Source organism: Stylophora pistillata, chromosome 4 (assembly GCF_964205215.1).
Source record: "Stylophora pistillata chromosome 4, jaStyPist1.2, whole genome shotgun sequence".
In the NCBI taxonomy this organism is placed as follows: domain Eukaryota; kingdom Metazoa; phylum Cnidaria; class Anthozoa; order Scleractinia; family Pocilloporidae; genus Stylophora; species Stylophora pistillata.
Genome location: NC_142522.1, coordinates 7,668,326 through 7,686,052, shown reverse-complemented (window position 1 = coordinate 7,686,052; position 17,727 = coordinate 7,668,326). Strand labels below are relative to the sequence as shown.

Here is a 17,727-nt window from a genome sequence, read left to right as displayed (position 1 = left end):
GCGCAAGGCAGTGGCTTGATAAGCAACGGCTACGTAAAAGTACGGGACAAGGAGCTCACGTGAAATCCGACTTGTTGCGAAACGATTGACAACATTTCCGCCAATGAACGTATGCCGTTCCCGATCGAGAATGTTTGTCAAAAAAACAATGCTGCCACTAGGCTTTTTGGACATTTTCGGTCGATTTCCATTATCACTTTCAAACGGTTTAGCTTTTTGAGGACAGTTTTATCTGCTTTAACATTTGAAACCATCATTCCCCCGGTACCCCTTGTAGGTTGAAGAAATAACCGAGCCTACGCAACTTTACCGGTATCTATAAACCTCCGCGGAAAAATGATTATCAACCTCTCTACAGATCAGAGAGTTGTTCGGATCTGTCTTATATGTAGTTTAGATTTGTTCGATCATGATCCTTTTAAAAACGTTTTGTGGCCAAGAAAAAGCGGCAAATCATTCTTATTTTGCGCGTACAAATCAACTGCATGTCTAGGACGCGCAACCCGTTTCACTACTATAATACATCAGTTGTATCCTTCACACAAACAGCCCTGCGGGAGGAAGAGAATATTCCTTCGTACATCATAGATTTGCTTCGATCAGGGGCTTTCAAAAACGGCGTCTGTCGTGAGGCGTAGCCATGCTAATGCTCTAATTGGCGAGATTTAGCGAGACTAGAACTTTTCCTACATGTGCGGCTCTGTCTAAACTGCGGAAGTCTTACGAAGTGTTGAAATGTCTTGTGAATCTTGCCACTCTTATCTGAGCTTAGCTCACTTGTTTTCACGTGGCTTCAAGTTGGGTCTCTTTTTACGATGCATGTTATTTGGCTTTCAAATTTATAGGGGTTCTTTAATCTGCGGTATTTCGTGCTGTGTGCTGTGAGAAACATTAAATATATATATATATATTTTGCGACACTCCGACGACGAGTTCAAGAGAGAGACCGATAAAAAAAAAATGGTATAAAAACCAAATTGCGAGCTCTATCAGATTTGACGACAATATTTGCGAGACCCTTAACCTCACAAGTTTTAATTTTAACAGAACCAGAGATTTAAAGAATTCGCCACGCCTATCTAATAATGTAGTTCGATGACGAGTTCAAAGAGTAGGATTCTGAAAATTGATCGATAAAGATGACGGGGGTGAAAGTGGAAGCGATAGGGTACCTTGGGGACAAGATCAGCTTGCAAAGCTAAAGTTTCCGTAGCCCAGCCAGCTAAACACAGGATATTGTGTTTCAGCCATGCAGGAAGACGTCTCGCGGGGCTTGGGCGTGATTCGAAGGAGGTAAAAACAACACAGTTTCTGATTTTTTGCTCGCTTGCGCGTGACTCCGCTTAGCTTTCCGGAAAATGATTTTATGGTAGTACCAGATTTGCCATAAGTCTTACGAACTCATTGTATTTAAATGGCGAATGTTTCGCTTTTGGAATAATAGTGCAACAACGCACTGAACTGTAAAGCCATAGCAGATGAATACCATAAACGACGGCCTGTCTTTTGTTTTAACCAAGTTATATGCTTTAGGGTCACAAAGCAAATACAACGAACCGGGATAAATTTTGTTGCTGAACGGCTTGATCGTAGTTAATCATAGTTAATCGATTAACTATGGCTTGATGAAACAATGGCCCCTGGCCGATTAGCCAGATGCATCGCTTGGAAACCAGGCACTCAGCCAACTCAAGAGCTTATCCGATCAACCGGTTCTGACAAAACAAATACATACGGGAAATGGAAGTATTGCTCCATGCAGTGATCACAGCGTTCACAAACTGATGTCCGTAAAAATTTATTCAACTTCTTACTTTGTTAAACAAACACCGCGAGAACTAAAATAAAAGTACAAACAAATTACAAATGAGATCGTGTAAATAATCAGATGAAAATACATTTCATGAGACTCAAAAGTCACACGGACAAAGGAAAAATAACAATTTACAATTAACGGTACAACGATGTCGTAAGCAACTTTCGCTTAAACTAAATTTTAAGTCTTAACTTACTTGACAAAACGAGAAAAGTTAAAATTGTACGTCGGGTCTTTCCGCCGGCATGCGGCAGTTCAGCACAGGTACTGCCAGGATCCACATGCAGAACTTTCTCTTCTAATTTACAAAACAGAGATTAAATGCCTTTTAAAATATCAGTTTTATACCGAGGGAGAACGCCCTTTTGTGTGGATCGATGTCGTGATAACACTATTCACAGAACCATATTTTGGCTCACCAGTCGCCCCAGGGAGGGATGGGTACTCCTCAGAGTTCTTCCTCTGGAGTTTCCGCCCAGTTCTCCAAAACCTGACTCTATAACACTAAAATAAATCAATTTTTTTCAGAATTAGTCTCTGAAATCCATAGCCGCTTTCAGCCCTAGCCTCTCCGAAAATTCTGGAGATATTTACGCTTTGTTTCAGCTCGAATCATGCATTTTGGTTACTTATATTTCTCTGTTATTTATCTAAAGTTGAAAAGACAACTCAGAACTCGATACGCTTTTCTGGTAGAGACACGTCATTTGCGAAAAAAGATCCATTAATGAATTTCAAACGACAATGAAAGAAGATACTGAAATAACCAACTTTTAATCTAATCGAATGGTCAAGGAATCTATATAAAGGAAAAAAAGAGAGAAAACACATGGATGACAATCAGAGCTTGAGGGGCAACACTTGGCGTGTGAGTTTATTTACCTGTTCCACGTGGCTGAAAAATAGAGACAGGTATAAGACGTGTGCACAAAATATCACACACCGGCAAAAAGGAGCACAAAATTGTCAACATTGTTCTTGATACAATGAATGCTTTGTACAAGGGAGTTACAGTCGACCGTACTGTGTAATTACTAGCATGTTCCAGGCGTCCAGGTGGTAAAAAGAAGCGAATGGAAATGATACTGGATCGTCGGTGCAAAACGAAAACGAGGGAGGTATGGGTCGGGTCATAATCTAATCTTTTACCCAGACCTTCCTCGACAAAGTGGTCGATAGTACAGTTAGAGGAAACTGGGTACGAAGTTAATCAAAACACTCACAGGTATTTTCACTCCTTCGCTACTATAGTGCTGTTCTTACTAATTGAACACCTGGAAAAGGGCTATATTGTTGCTTAAGGTAAGAAATATTCGGTAAATATTTGTTGTCACTGATGGCTTCAAATTACCAAGCAGATATAACAAACACAGACAAATTCACTCTGATGCTTGGACTTCTTTGCAGGTTGGCAGGGGTGGGGTAGGAGGGGGAAAAGAATAATCTTGTACCCAGATCCTAACTGTAACTTACATGTACAACCACTTGGCTGAGAAGGACCTGGGTATGAGACTGGGAGGGAAGTCACGCTAGCAGAGGCCACGTTGTTGCAATATTGTTGGGGTGAGCATGGGGAAAAACTTTTGTAAACAATTCCAGGACAAGATGGCATCCTCGAGTGATGTAGAAAGCATCTAGTCTGCTCTATCAAATGAAACTCTTAAACTCTGGAGATGATGATAAATTTTCACCATTTCCTTTCAACCCCCAAACCAGATACAACTCATTTAAATGTCTTTTGTTTGGTCTGTGCATCTTCATCCTTGCTCTGTGGGAATGGGGTGAGTGGAGAGGGGTCCATAACATTTGTTTTTTCATTTTTTTTTTAATTCTGTCCAATGTGTAGAAAAGTGAAAAACTCTATGCCTCCATAAGCTTGTGTTCTCAGAACCCAACCTAGAATTCATCATAAACTGATCAAAAAAGGCATCCTACACCATATCAAAGAGAAGATTTCATGTCTGGATAATCAACAACACCCTCACTGATCAGCTGTTGAACTTCTGTGTCTGTATAGCCAATCTCTTGTAAAACTTCTAAAGAATGTTCTCCAATCTTTGGCTGAGGCTTTCCTTTACAGCAGCCTGGTGTCCTGGACAGTTTTGGAGCAGGAGTAGGTTCATATGCTCCATCATTCCAAATAAATGTCTTTCTTTCTTCATTGTGTGGTTCACAAGGTGCCTCATCCATCGTAAGAACTGGTGTTACACAAGCGTCAAGATTCTTGAATATTTGCCACCACTCAGACTGAGTCTTTGTTAGGAACACCTTGGTAATTTCCTCTTTAGCCTTTGGCCACTGTTCTATATCAAACTGAGATGGTAGTTTTTCTTCCAACTGAAGGCCTAAAAAACAATTTATCACTTTCAGTAAAATGCAAAACTTTGACCCTTGAAATCCTTGGAGCAACTACCTCATTGGTAATTAATTTCACTGGTATTTGATTTCGTGTTCATCTGATTCTCTTTGAAATCTTGGCAATTTAATGTCAGATTCATAAAATAATTTGGATAAATTGTAGATGTTTAGAATACAATTTTGCTCAAAAATGGCCTCTGCTTGTTTGCACAACCAATTATTTGATTCAATTGAATTGAATGACCAATCCCAGCATTTAAAATGTTTTTTCAATTTAAATTTACAAACAGATGGTGCAAAGAACAAATATTGATGACAAACCCTCAATAAGATTTCGATAAAACTTGGACTCAATGGCTCCAACAGCCATGTATCTTCCATCAGATGTTGGATATGTATCGTAAAAAGGTGCCCCAGAATCCAACAAGTTCCTGCCTCGCTCAGGATGTTGCCAGATGAATCCCATATCAAGACTCTTGTAAATAAAAGACCCTAGATAGGCTGCACCATCAACCTTCGAAAAAGTCAAAGAAAAAAGAGACAAAGTCAGTCATAAACAAAAGAAATATTTAAAAAATGACATAGTACAAAAAATAAACATTGCTCCATGGGAGTAACATGTTAACCACAACTGGGAGTTGAAGGGTCAGCAGAAATCAACTAGCACAGTTCTCCCTTTCATCTTGTTGACAGAAATATAAAATAAACATGACATTACCATAGAGGCATCAATAACTTGGCCTTCTCCAGACCTGGATCTCTCAAACAAAGCTATCAAAATTCCGAAAGCACAAGACAGTCCTCCACCAGCAAAATCTGCTAGAAGGTTGATGGGTGCAGTGGGTTTCTCAGCCTTGCGTCCAAGCTTTGATAACAGCCCAGTTTGGGAAACATAGTTTATGTCATGACCTGCTCTCTTAGCATGACATCCTGTCTGGCCATAACCTTTAAATCATAAATAATTTTGCAATTTGCTTTTAAGCGGATGATTTTAAAAATTAAACCCTTATTATGAACCTCTATTCACCTCCACTTCGGTAAATAAACGGACATTATGGACCTAGACCTTTCAGAGCACCTCTATGAACATACAAGTCTGTCTCTTGTTTTGTAACAACAGTAAAATACTCTCTCAACTTGAGTCAACTTTAAAATTTGTAAGTGGACTAACAATGGATGCAAGGCTAGCAAATTTACCAAGCTTGTTGCTTCTTCGACTTCGTCTCGGTCCATAAAATCGCTAACAGAGGACTCGGCCAATACCCAGCCAACCTGACCGTACAACATCGGTCAATAAAAGATTTATCGACAGGATTTTATTATAAAGGATTTATTACTGACTCAACTTTAGAAAAAATACCTGTCAATCGAGCGTAAATTAATCTTGGATTATCTTTCAACAATATCTCTGGTCCTAAGCCCAATCGCTCCATAACTCCAGGTCTAAAAGGCTCGATCAAAACATCGGATTTCAAGCACATCTTTCGTACGATGGCGATACCTTTAGGAGTCTGCAAGTCTACAGATATGGATCTCTTTCCCCGAGCAAGTGTATCAGTAGTGGACATAGTTCTTACTTTGTCAATCCGCGTTACTAACGCACCAAAATCAGCTAGAATCATCCCGCAAAACGGAGCAGGAGCAAGTCCAGCCAGTTCAACAACTCGAATGCCAGCAAGAGCCGCCATCTTGAAAACTAGGGGATTCGTCCGGGTGGCCCGGGGTTGGGGGGAGGGTAGTAGTAGTAGTCAGCACAGGGAGGCCATACAATCTGTGTAACTGACCTTTGTTTTATAAATAGGGACCTTAAGCAACCACGACGGCGACGGCAACGAGGACGTGGAAAAACAAGAGATCTAAGGGGCAGAACAATAGCTCAGCACGTGCATTTTGAAACTTTGTACATTTCTTAGCCGTCCTATGCAAAACAGCAACGTGAAAAGCCAAAATCTGATTTGCGTCGTCTGCTAACCGAAACCGGGACGGCAAATTATTTTAATTTTCATTTGGAACTCAACGCTACTTTTATACGGCATGCTGAAGTTGAGCTGTGGTACCGTATGAGACAGTAAGCTCCTGCAGCCATTTTTGAAATTCTAAGAGTAGAAATTCATTTGTTTTCTTCCTTGGCGTTGCCGTCCTGACTGCTTAAGGTCCCTAATCTACCAGATTTACCGTTTGCTCACCCAGAGTGATATATTGCTGATTATGTACATCAATAATTGATAAATAAACGTTGAATTACTTTACCTGTGGTGCATAGTCGTTCTTTTGCAAAAGGACGACAATGCACCACAGGTAAAAGTAAATCAACGTTTATTTATCAATGATTTATGTACATAATCAGCAATATATCACTCTAGGTGAGGCAAACGGTAAATCTGGTACATTCTCTATAAAACAACGGTCGGCTACATACACAAACAGATTGTATGGGATTCCTGTGGTGTAACCCCACTTAGCTACAAGCTACTTTCCAGGAGGCCCACAACAAAATATTCAGTAAGAATTACAAACTACATTAAGAATTATGTACATTAAGTAGAATATTATTACAAAAAAAAAAAAAAAAGGGTAGGAGGATTTTGGTTGTGTCACAAGAATATTACTAGACCCCCCATAAGGCTCTGTAGTATTCCAATAATCCTCCTCTAAATCTCTTAAGTTCCCTCCTTCAAACTCTGTTCGAGACGAATGATCGCCCCTCCATTCCCCTGAAAACTATGTGACCTTCAAAATCATCCAACCACCGGCGACAGGCGAGAAAAATGAAGACCATTCCCTTGCAACCACTTTTTTGGGTTTCGTGTTGCAAGTAGGGTTAGTATGAAAAATTATGCAAAAATATCCGAAATCAAAAAGAGAAAAAGAGCCCATGGGCGATTATTTTTTTAAGGTTACCCAAAGAAAAATGTCGCGCGATTATCAATCAATACGCGTGTTCCGTCCTTCCTTTTCAATTAGGCATCTGTCAGATCGGAAAAAGGAGGATATTTTTTTTATCTTAAATATGTTTACTCCAACTTGGACATCGAGAGTGATTTTGAGACCTACTTTGCTTCTTTGAAAACTTTCATTTATTGTATTTGATAGAATTTGCGCAGATAAATTCTGATTTACACCGAAGCTCGCTGACATAGTGACATATGGTCTTTCATAGCCAACGATAGAAACTCTCTATGAGGGGAGGGTGGGAATAAACCAGATTTCGATTGCAGTCGAGAACTCAGATGGATTTGACGTAAGTCAGACAAGGATAATTAAGAAGGAATCGAAAATATCTATTGAAGATCAGGAAATGAGATTTATACCCCCTACTACTGCTCTCTCGAGAAAGTTCTACCTAAAGTAATGACTCTATGAAGATATCACGCCAGATTTCGAGAGGAGTGATTCAATTCTTTAACCAAGACTACAGGGAAGCTATCGGAGTTTTTCAGAGATCATGTCATGACTTGGAAAAAAATGAAAAATGATAATGATACGAGAAACGGAGAAAAAGAAAGACAGTAGTGGTTCACTAATAAAAGTACTTCTAACGTAATTACACGCAGAGAACCTTCGTTCGCAGCTAAAACATTTGTTGAATCAGCGAGAAAATGACAGAATTTACAAGAGCTATATGATAAGACTGTCATATCTAAGTTCCAAGCCTGTCGCTCCTTTGAAGTGAACATAAGCATCAGAGCATATGAAAGAATGTTTTGATTATTCACAGTTGAGTGCAAAAGCGTCTAAATCCCCTTGATCAAGAGCTTTTCAAAATGACTGTGTTTGTTTGTTCAGCTTTAATTTGAGTTAAAATCTGGGAACATTTTTGACATAACAAAATCACTACTACTGCACTAGATCTCAGAGACGAAGGTGCAGATCTCTGAGGGTTTTTCTCGTGTTGTTATTTTTATCGCCATTTATGTCTAAAGATAGGCGAATGATCGCCTTCGAGAAATAAATTGTCCGTTGCCATGTAATTCACACCACGTCGACCGAAAGGTGCTAATAAAGAGAAAGAAAAAAGTCGTTTTGGCATAGTGCTCGCAAGTTTAGTCTGATATGTCGTTGTAATATTAGCTTTTACTACTGGCTTGTTATCTTTGCTTCTATATAGTTCTTTTCCGGTCAGCATAGGACACTGTGCAAAATTATCGAGGCGTGGAAAACCTTACTCTTGTCGGTTCTTTTGTTATGGTTGCCGGTGAAACTATGCGATTAGCCAATGAGAGGCCTTGAAATGATTTATTTATGTCTCAATGAGCTTGAACTGGAGTCAAGAAATTTAAACAAGAAAAAGCACGGTTAATAGGATGCTCTCGTGGCCGGGAAAGATGGGAGAAATCAAAGTGCAAGAGAGATAGCCGTCCAAATATTTCGTTCCCTCGGAGACGCAATGCTGGAGCAAATATTCAAGAATTTTGCACGTGTATGGTGACGTAAAGATATAGCAAACATGGCTGGCACTGAGAAAGCGAACTTCTTGAAATCTTTACTGTTCACTAAAATGTTCGGCGCCTGGTCCTTTATACCTTCGTAGAGTGTAAGACTGCTAAAACATTTATCCATTTCAATAGTTTAGAAGGATTTTTGTTTTGCCCGCCATGAAATCAAGGCACATGAGTATCAGAGGAGTTGTTACGATGTTTGGCGGGTTGATTTTCGGCTTCACTGTGGCATTGTTCCTCAGGCAAAATCTTCTGCCTGTCCAGTCTCGGCGTTGCCATATGAACTTTGTTAGAGACGTACGGCCGAGTACATTGTCCAAAGAGCTTAACTCCAGGCATTTGATCTTTATTGGAGTTATGACGGCCGAGAAGTTTCTTGATTCGCGAGCGAAAGCAGTTTATGAGACGTGGGGTCGGAAAGTCCCGGGCAAGTTAGAGTTCTTCTCAAGCGGCACGTCCCAGACTAAGATGGAGCTACCCGTTGTGAGTTTACCCGGCGTGGACGATTCTTACCCTCCTCAGCGAAAGTCCATGATGATGTTGAAGTATATGCATGACAACTATATCGACCAGTATGAATGGTTTATGCGTTCGGACGACGATGTTTACATTAGAACTGAGAAACTTGCAAGCTTTCTTTGGTCGCTAAATAGTTCTCAGGACATTTATCTTGGCCAAGCTGGAACAGGGGCGAAAGACGAAAAAGGCCTGCTTGGTTTGGGCTCTGGAGATAATTTTTGTATGGGTGGCCCTGGAGTCATAATAAGCAGGAGCGTTCTGAAGAAGGTTGTGCCTCATATCGAATATTGTTTGAAACATTTACTCACATCGCACGAAGATGTGGAGGTTGGGCGATGCATTAAACGCTTTGTGGGAATTCCATGCACTTGGTCTTTTGAGGTAAGGTTCTTCTATTAATTTATTATTACCATATAAAGGTTGCGTCGGTAGAGTGGGATGAACTAACGTGATAAAGATTGCGGCGGAATTTATTTCAACATATTGATTGCTGAGCATCCAAGATGTAAAAGAGATTAGAGATTAGCGGGGAAACGGGGGGGGGGGGGGGGGAAACGGGCCATTAACGGGAGAGGAGTGCAAGGCAGTTGCTTAATCAAACTGAGGGTCACTTAATGCTCAAATGAGTAAGTAAATGTTTTTCCAATCAGTGTTTTTCTTGGAGGAGGTGTGGAACAGGACATTGTTAATGTTATTTATGGTGTGACAGTAAAACATGTCTGATGCAAGAAGTCCAAGTTCCTGCATTCCTTGTTTTCTTCTGTTAACACCTCCTTTCTCTTCTCATTCCATTTACACTTGATCTCTTTTTATTACAAATGTCCTATGGTCTATAGAGATGCTCTCACTCCAAATTGGTCTCAGAAGACATTGACACAATTATTCCTATGATTACCCTTTGACATTGAACACAATTATGATGATGATGATGTTTTTATTCAAAATGATGAAATTTTTTTGGTGGGATAAATCATACTACTGTCTCATTTTAAATTGTTACTCTGATAGTTTTGTCAATGAGAAATACAGCCTATTTTTGGATAATTCCCTGAATGCTAGGCAGATAAGTCCAGGTTTTTAGATCTGACCAATGTAATTGTGTAGAGTTCCTTGTAAAGGATTCAATCTCTTACTGAGAATTCTCTTTTCTTAAAAATTAGAATTCAACATAAGTACCCTTGAATTTTTAGAGCCCCAATCTACAGTGCTTTAGAATTTGTGTAGCTTTTCAAAATGCATGGTCCTGGTAACACTCCCCCCCCCCCCCCCTAGATTCCCCACATGTCCGAAGGCAACTTGTCAGGGCTTATGCCGTTTTGCAATATCAATGCATCAGTTTATCCATCACAAATTTGATAAGATTATCATGAACTACAGCAAGTACTAAGTATACTGAAATCATGGTATACACTGATGTAGCAGTCTTGAATCAATAGCAACTATTTTTATGCTTCAGTTTCTTGCGAGTTACCCAAAAGATATGTTTTTCTTTTTTGCCAAATTCTATTTGTGGAAGATATTATAAAGTATTGTTTATAGAGGCCCTTTGTATATTTGTGTTGGCGCTGCGTATGGATTGCTGTAGAATAGAAAGTTGACTTTGTATAGCTTGACCTTTGTAGTTTATATGGTAATACATGTAGTTGCTCTAAAAGATCATATTTTTCAATGAATTAATTAATTGCCTAGTTTGAGCCCTGAATTACTTTTAAGTGATGTACAGTTCAGAATTATCAATGGTTTTTGTGTTGGCTTGGCTCTTCCTATCTTCATAGCTGAGAGTCTGGGACTAAGGATGTAGACATCAGCTCACTCGATCTTATTCTTTCACATGCAATGGTCATGCATTCTGGAAGTAACTTCTGTTCACTTTTTGATATCAGTTGATAATTTCATACTTTTGAAACATTCATATAACCCCTTTTAAAAACCTAAGCAATATCAATATTAGAGGATGTTGGTTAAAATATTGCATGAAAAATTTAGGGCTAATATTTTTCTCTTTTTTTTGTGAATGTGTGGGGAGAGAGAGAGGGGTTTGCTTTTACTTTAAATTTGTAAGAATAATTTCATGTTTTTCCAGCTGCTCAGCTGTTTTCCTCTCAAATTGATTATTTACTCAAAGATGTAGAAATAGCACTTTTGTAGTTCAAATATTCAGACATTTTTTTAAGAAAGGTATTGTTTGTTTGGCTCTGTTGTCTATTAGATAAATAACTTTTTTTATTTTTCAGTTTATTTTACCTTCACAATGGTATATCACAAATTCCCAATCGTCATTAACTATTCAAAGTTTTTTTTCATACACTTGTTTTCCCATAGCAACACTTCCAGCCCTTAATTTGGGAGTTTTGGAACCCTTATATTTCTTATATCATTGCAAGTGGTCTAAGAATATTATTCTCCTGGAGTGGTTATTGAAAAAGCTTATTTATAGGGTCAGAGCCACTTTCTAAAAAAAAATGAATATTTTAAATTTATTGAGCATGGTTTTATTAAGGTGCCGGGACATAGAAGATAGTAATTTTTTTCCCAATCATGTTTTTGCTATAACCTTTGAGGATGGTGTGTATCAAAAACGTAGATATTGGGCAAATATGTAACGTGTTTGTATCAGTTTTGTGTGTGTGTGTGTGTGTGTGTGTGTGTGTGTGTGTGTGTGTGTGTCTTTTTTAATGCATGTTCCTTTTTGATCAATATCTTGAATTCAGAGTGTTTTCTTTACTCATGGTATCAAATTTACTTACTTTTTCATGGCTACAACAAAATTTGTTTGAAACTAAACTGTGAATTTTTGAAATAAGGCGAATTATTTTCTAGTATTGGCTAAAAGATAAAGGTTGGTACTTCAAACCACGTGCCGTGCTGCGAAAGATCAAAGGTTGTTTCTGGGAATTACAAGCGTTTCACATTGAATTGCATGACAAAGGACAAAGCTTGTGATCAGCGGACAAAGACTTGAACCGAAGGGATTAATGAACATTAGTAAACAGCATCAGAATAAATGTTATGGGGTAAACTAATGAGCTACCGAGTAAATTCAGCTTTCATTCTCAAGCCATTTGCTCCTTAGTTCCGCCATGGTCGTCTACAATTTGTAAATAAATCTAAATTCTGCTGTGGGTAATTCAATTTAACTTTCCAACAACTCAAGCACTTGTTATTTTTTAGGAACGCAATGACGATATGTACCAAACAAATTAACCCTGGAAGCTTCATTAAAATACCAACTTAAAGCAATTTTACTGTAATGAAACAGAAGGATTATCTATTGTAACGGTCTTCAGTGTTTCCAGAACTGTCCCTTGGTGATAACTTTATGTTGTATTCGTCAACCTTTGTACCAACAGTCAATATGGTTTTGCGCGTAACACTATTCAGCATAACTTAATTTCCTCAAGTCTTGCTAGGAAAAAATTCTGACGAAACGTTATTCAACCTTTTCCATCCCTATTTGAAAATGCCAAAACAATTGGAAACGTCCTTTGTGTAGTTTTTAGTTCGTGTTTGAAAACTTCTCAATTTGACGAACTTAGTTACATATATTGATTCCATGTTTATCCGAGTTACAACTCGAAAAAACAATAAACAATAGCATACATGTGAATACGTGAGCTCTCGCAGGTTACTTCTTCCCAGATTTCTGGTGAAAGGATCGGGTTTCAACAAAATCATTCGGAAATCGTTTTATCCCTTCTAGGGGCCCGACCATTTAACTTTTGAGGGGGGGTGGGTGATTTTGAAAAATAATTTCCTGCAAGCGCTTGTTGGAAGAAAAAAATTGCATGCAGCCCAAATGTAACAGAAAAAATGTACCATAAAGTCGAAAAAAATACCCTGCACAACAGATTGCTAGAAAAAAAATTTCTTGATGACCAGAAATCTCCCACCCCCCCTTGAAAAGTTAAATGGTCGGCCGCTTAGAGGGTCGTGTTCCCTCTGCCGTTCATTAACGTCAATTTTAGCAACGATATTTTTACAGATTGAAGCGTGCGAAACGTGCTAGTTTACCGAGTGTATGTTTTGTATTCACCTCACTAATTATAAGCCACAAATGAATATCATTCCATCAAGAACTTACTTTTGATTGAATCTTTTTGTTTTCATTCTTTTTTGGCCTCATCCATTATTATTGTCCTTGATTCAGTCTTTCACTGGCCTCAATGGAAGAAACAGTTTCTTGAAAAACGTGTTCTTAACACTGCCAATCATCGTTCGAGTATAAATTTCTTGCGAACTGGACATGAAGCATGATTTTTAGCCAGGCTTGAAAGAGCATAGAACACCGTGGGTCTCTCAACCCTTGTCAGGGGCCTTTGTCCTACCAAGCAATACGAGATTGGCTCTTTTATTCCGACCTTTGTATCAGCCTTTGAAATAATTATTTGTTGTGAAATTGTAGAAGACACCTACTGGTCAATTTGATGGTTGAAATATAGTGCAGGTAGGAACTCTATTTTGTGGGACCTCTATTCTGTGGGACACCCTCGGGATGAGTAAAAGTGTTTCGAGGTGTATTTTGATTTAGGGTAATAGATTCATAGGTTTTGAGGGCATTTTTTCACTTTTTACGGGTTGGACAAATTTTGCGTCCCCTTCTTGCTAGTTCCAGGCATTCAGTTGGTAAAACGAACCGCGAGTTGCTTGACCTGACCCAAACCTCCCTCGCTTTTGCTCTGCTGCTCTATGCGCCGTTTATTATTTCACTGCGTTTTACTGGCCTGGAACTGGCTACTTCCTCTTTGATAAAGTGTCTTCTGATAATGAGCGTTTCTCCCATAGAGATATTCTCTTGTTGTCTGAAAACGTTGAGTTAAGATAAAGTGTTGCAATTTTTTTCCGTTTTGACGTTAAATTTGAACTTATTTTTTTTATAGATGCAAGCTCTGTTCTACCACAACCAAAGCAAGACACAGGCATTTCATGGTAACCTGGACACAAAGTCGGTACGTAAAGCTATCACCCTTCACCCGGTAAAACAGCCGTCGTACATGTACCGTTTGCAAGTACATTTCATGTCCATGCGCATTCAAGAACTTCAGCACCAAGCAATTAAGCTGCAAAGAGTCCTCAAGAACATGGATCTGTTGCTGAACTCCACGATCAGTTCACTATCAACTGAAGAAAAAACTAGCCTCCAAGGCGTGAGAGATTTTCATCACCAACTTAGTTCAAGATACCATGAACCTTGGGACATGTTCACGGCGCAAAAGTTCTACTCCGAAGTCACGCTTCAGCCGCCTGAGACGGGCATGCGCGATCCGTGGAAAGACGGGCTTAATCACGTGCTTGGGCAGACAATGGGATTAATCAATGAGGAAGCAAAGCGAGTTCTTCACCGCAGCCTTGAATTTAAAAAACTTAATCGCGGATACATACGAGTACATCCGCTATACGGCGCACAGTACCTCATGGATATGCTCATGAAGTATCACCGGCACATTGGACACAACAGGAGGCGCATGACGGTTCACGTGCGTCACCACGCCTTTTTACAATTACCCTTTGGCAACATGGTCTACCGAGCCGAGTCCTTTGGAAAAGAGGTCCCCTCGGTACATTTTATCCTCCCCCTAACCGGTCGCATTGGAACGTTCCGCCGTTTTATGAAGAATTTTGAAGACGTCTGCCTAAAACGACGAGAGAACGCAAAACTTCTGGTGGTATATTTCCCCTCCGTGACTTCTGCGCGTGAGCACAAAACCGTAATGAAAGATTACCAAACGAGATATCCCGAGGCAGATCTATTGTGGCTGGAGGCTATAGGAGATTTTTCACGCGGCCTTGCTCTTTCTCTCGGGGCGAACCAGTTTGACCAAAGTGCTTTATTGTTCTTCTGCGACGTCGATTTGGTTTTTAACGCTGAGTTTCTGTATCGCGCTCGTACGAACACGATACTCGGTCAACAAGTGTATTACCCTATGGTATTCAGTCAGTTTGATCCAGAGATCACATACCCCAACCGTACAGCTCCCAACAACCAGTTCACAGTGAACAGGGACGCGGGATTCTGGCGAGCTTATGCGTTCGGCATAGTCGCTGTTTACAACCACGATTTACGAGTTGTTGGGGGGTTTGACACAACAATTCAGGGCTGGGGGCTGGAAGATGTGGATTTGTACGAGAAGTTTGTTAGGCATCAAGACATTAGCGTGTTCCGTGCGGCGGATCCTGGCCTGGTACACGTATACCATCCAGTCATCTGCGATCCTAAGCTTGTAGACCGACAATATGCTATGTGCCAGGGTTCGAAAGCGTCCGGTTTTGGCTCAGAGAAGTCGTTAGTCCGTCATATGTTGTCAAAAGGTTATATAAATAGATAGAGTTACGTAAAAAGTTACGTAAAAGTAGAAAGCAATTTTTTCAATCGAGTGTCGAGACTATGCTGGAATTAGGGCTGATAGTTTCTAAAGAAACTGTTTGGAGCTGCGTCGGTGGGGGTAACGAAATAATTTGGATATATCAACAAAGTTGAAATGGTAAACTGGCCACCGTAACGATTACAAAAGCTAACATTCCGAGCGTTAGCCCTTCGTCGAAGGGCTGACGCTCGAAACGTCAGCTTTTGTAATCGTTACGGTGGCCAATTTACCATTTCAACTTTGTTAATATATGCTGGAATTAGATTGGTTTCGCTGTGCTTCGCTCCGTGATTCGCGGGGGGAGCTTGCACCTCCTTTTCGACTAATCGAATAATATGAAACATACGTTTCTTCCTGCGCTGCAGGCCATGTGCTTATTTTTTAGTTCGAGGTCTCATTCGCTCCATGGGACATTTCTTTTGTTCAAATTGGCTGTTAATATTATCATTAACATCTCTGAATCATTACTGGTGTCTGTATCATTGTCATTATTATTATTATTATTACTATTGTTTATTCATTTCTTTCTTCTGTGTGTGTGTGTGTGTGTGCGTGCGTGTGTGTGTGTGTGTGTGTGTGTGTGTGTGTGTGTGTGTGTGTGTGTGTGTGTGTGACGGGGGGGGGTTGCCTATGACTTGGGGTTCAAAATCGGTGTGGCTCGGGGACCAAAATCGGGTTAGTTTGGGGACCATCAGCGGTTATGGCATAAGAACCGAAATCGTTTCTGGCCCTTAAGTCATTTAATAGTGCTGAACTTCTTCAAGGCAGGTCAAATTGATACTATACACAGGTTCCTTTCTTAATAATGGGAAATTTCCCGAATGTATTGCTCGGCACTTTAATTTAGCTCACTATCATCAAGTCTATTTAAAACCATATTTGTGAAGCAGTTTATTCCTTTGTTAAAGGGGGGGTGGGGGGGGATTTTGAGACAATAACGAAACTTCGCTCTTTTACCAGAAGTTTTGAGTAATTTTTTAGAATTTAATTATTAAACGCGAAGTGCGCTAGAGAATGGCATGGCAATCGTGATTGGGAAATTTCCTCTATAGCCTTTCTGTTGATCGTGTCGTTCGAAGTTGCCAAATATTTTGTCGTACTTGATATCTAGGATGTGTTTTTAGCTATTTATAACACTAGATATTAAAGTCATAATAGATGTTTACTCGAGAGTCCTGTAATTGAATTTTCCAACCAATATTTGCTGTTCTTGCAGTAAGCGCAAAAGGGTGGAAACAAGTAACTCTTTTCAGGAGTGTTAGACAAAATTATCCCTCCCCGTGTTTTCCAGTTCACTCTTTACCACCTCGTTAACAGCATGGTATCTCATGGTTAACAGCCCTATCTGTCTGAAGTCAAACCAGTCATACGGGCGTGGTCTAGAAGTTGAACTCCGGACTGGTAGTCAGAATAGCACTCCATCCTAGGACCCCTCAATTACGATCCGACACGGTCAACGCTTGATCCACTAATTAAGGCTACTGGTTGCTGAAGACATCTAACTCAATAGCCCCAATAGCACAATTGTGTACCCTGGTAAAGATTCGTGACCCTGAAAACCTTTTCCTGCCCAGCGAAATATACTGGGTTGGGAGTATACTAGAAAAAGAGGGTTACCGCTCGGTACGCCCTGACAAGATGAACCTACGAAAATCGCTGGTGTTTTGTACTATTAGTTATCTCTGAAAAAGGAAAGTTGCGATCATAGTAGAAGATTTTTTTTTTTTTTACTGAAAAAGACAATGTATAGAAAATAAATAATAAAAAGAAAAACTCAAGGGAAGAGTCTAATTGTCTATTTTGTGTGTGTCAAATTTACTTTTTGGGATTTGAAACTTAGATTTTCACTCTACAAAAAAAAAAGCCTTGCACTTACCAATGATATAAGTCCCCGTAAAGAGTTAAAAAGCTGACGTTTCGAGCGTCAGCTCTTCGTCAGAGCGAAACGAAGGGCTGACACTCGAAACGTTAGCTTTTTAACTCTTTACGGTGGCCAATTTACAATTTCAAATTAGGTAACCAAATTACCTTGTTACCCCCATACCGATGCAGCACCACAGTTTCTTTAGAAACTTTCACCCTTTACCATAATATAGTTTGCTGAAATAAACTATCATGCTGTTTTTCTCTCGTTATTCACCCTATTGACGCTAACGTTTCCCTTTGAACTTTCAACACTTTGAAGTATCATCCCGTTCCATGCATCAAGTGGCTAATAACTTGTGTTGATCCA

General features: G+C 39.7%; 2 protein-coding genes across 2 annotated transcripts; one reads left to right on the top strand and one right to left on the bottom strand.

Annotated features, from left to right (window-relative positions):
* Positions 1-1,782: 1,782 nt before the first annotated feature.
* Positions 1,783-5,893, bottom strand: LOC111333861 (alpha-methylacyl-CoA racemase). Its single transcript, XM_022939491.2, has 4 exons — positions 5,535-5,893; positions 4,893-5,119; positions 4,496-4,688; positions 1,783-4,161 (listed from the first exon to the last, which is right to left on the bottom strand). The coding sequence occupies exons 1-4, from the start codon at positions 5,860-5,862 to the stop codon at positions 3,758-3,760; spliced, it is 1,152 nt and encodes a 383-aa protein (XP_022795226.2). The 5' UTR covers positions 5,863-5,893; the 3' UTR covers positions 1,783-3,757.
* Positions 5,894-8,179: 2,286 nt separating this feature from the next.
* On the top strand, positions 8,180-17,290 carry LOC111333815 (chondroitin sulfate synthase 1). The gene is made up of 2 exons (XM_022939436.2): positions 8,180-9,513; positions 14,010-17,290. Exons 1-2 carry the CDS (start codon positions 8,770-8,772, stop codon positions 15,453-15,455), a joined length of 2,190 nt encoding a protein of 729 aa, XP_022795171.2. The 5' UTR covers positions 8,180-8,769; the 3' UTR covers positions 15,456-17,290.
* Positions 17,291-17,727: the final 437 nt, after the last annotated feature.

Bases quoted from the DNA above. Each gene is read 5' to 3' on its own strand.
- LOC111333861 (XM_022939491.2), bottom strand. From the start codon at position 5,862: ATGGCGGCTCTTGCTGGCATTCGAGTTGTTGAACTGGCTGGACTTGCT. The intron at 5,120-5,534 runs GTATTTTTTCTA...TATGATTTAAAG, and splicing joins AATTTACGCTCGATTGACAG to GTTATGGCCAGACAGGATGT. The intron at 4,689-4,892 runs GTAATGTCATGT...ACTTTTTCGAAG, and splicing joins AAGTTATTGATGCCTCTATG to GTTGATGGTGCAGCCTATCT.
- LOC111333815 (XM_022939436.2), top strand. From the start codon at position 8,770: ATGAAATCAAGGCACATGAGTATCAGAGGAGTTGTTACGATGTTTGGC. The intron at 9,514-14,009 runs GTAAGGTTCTTC...TTTTTTTTATAG, and splicing joins CATGCACTTGGTCTTTTGAG to ATGCAAGCTCTGTTCTACCA.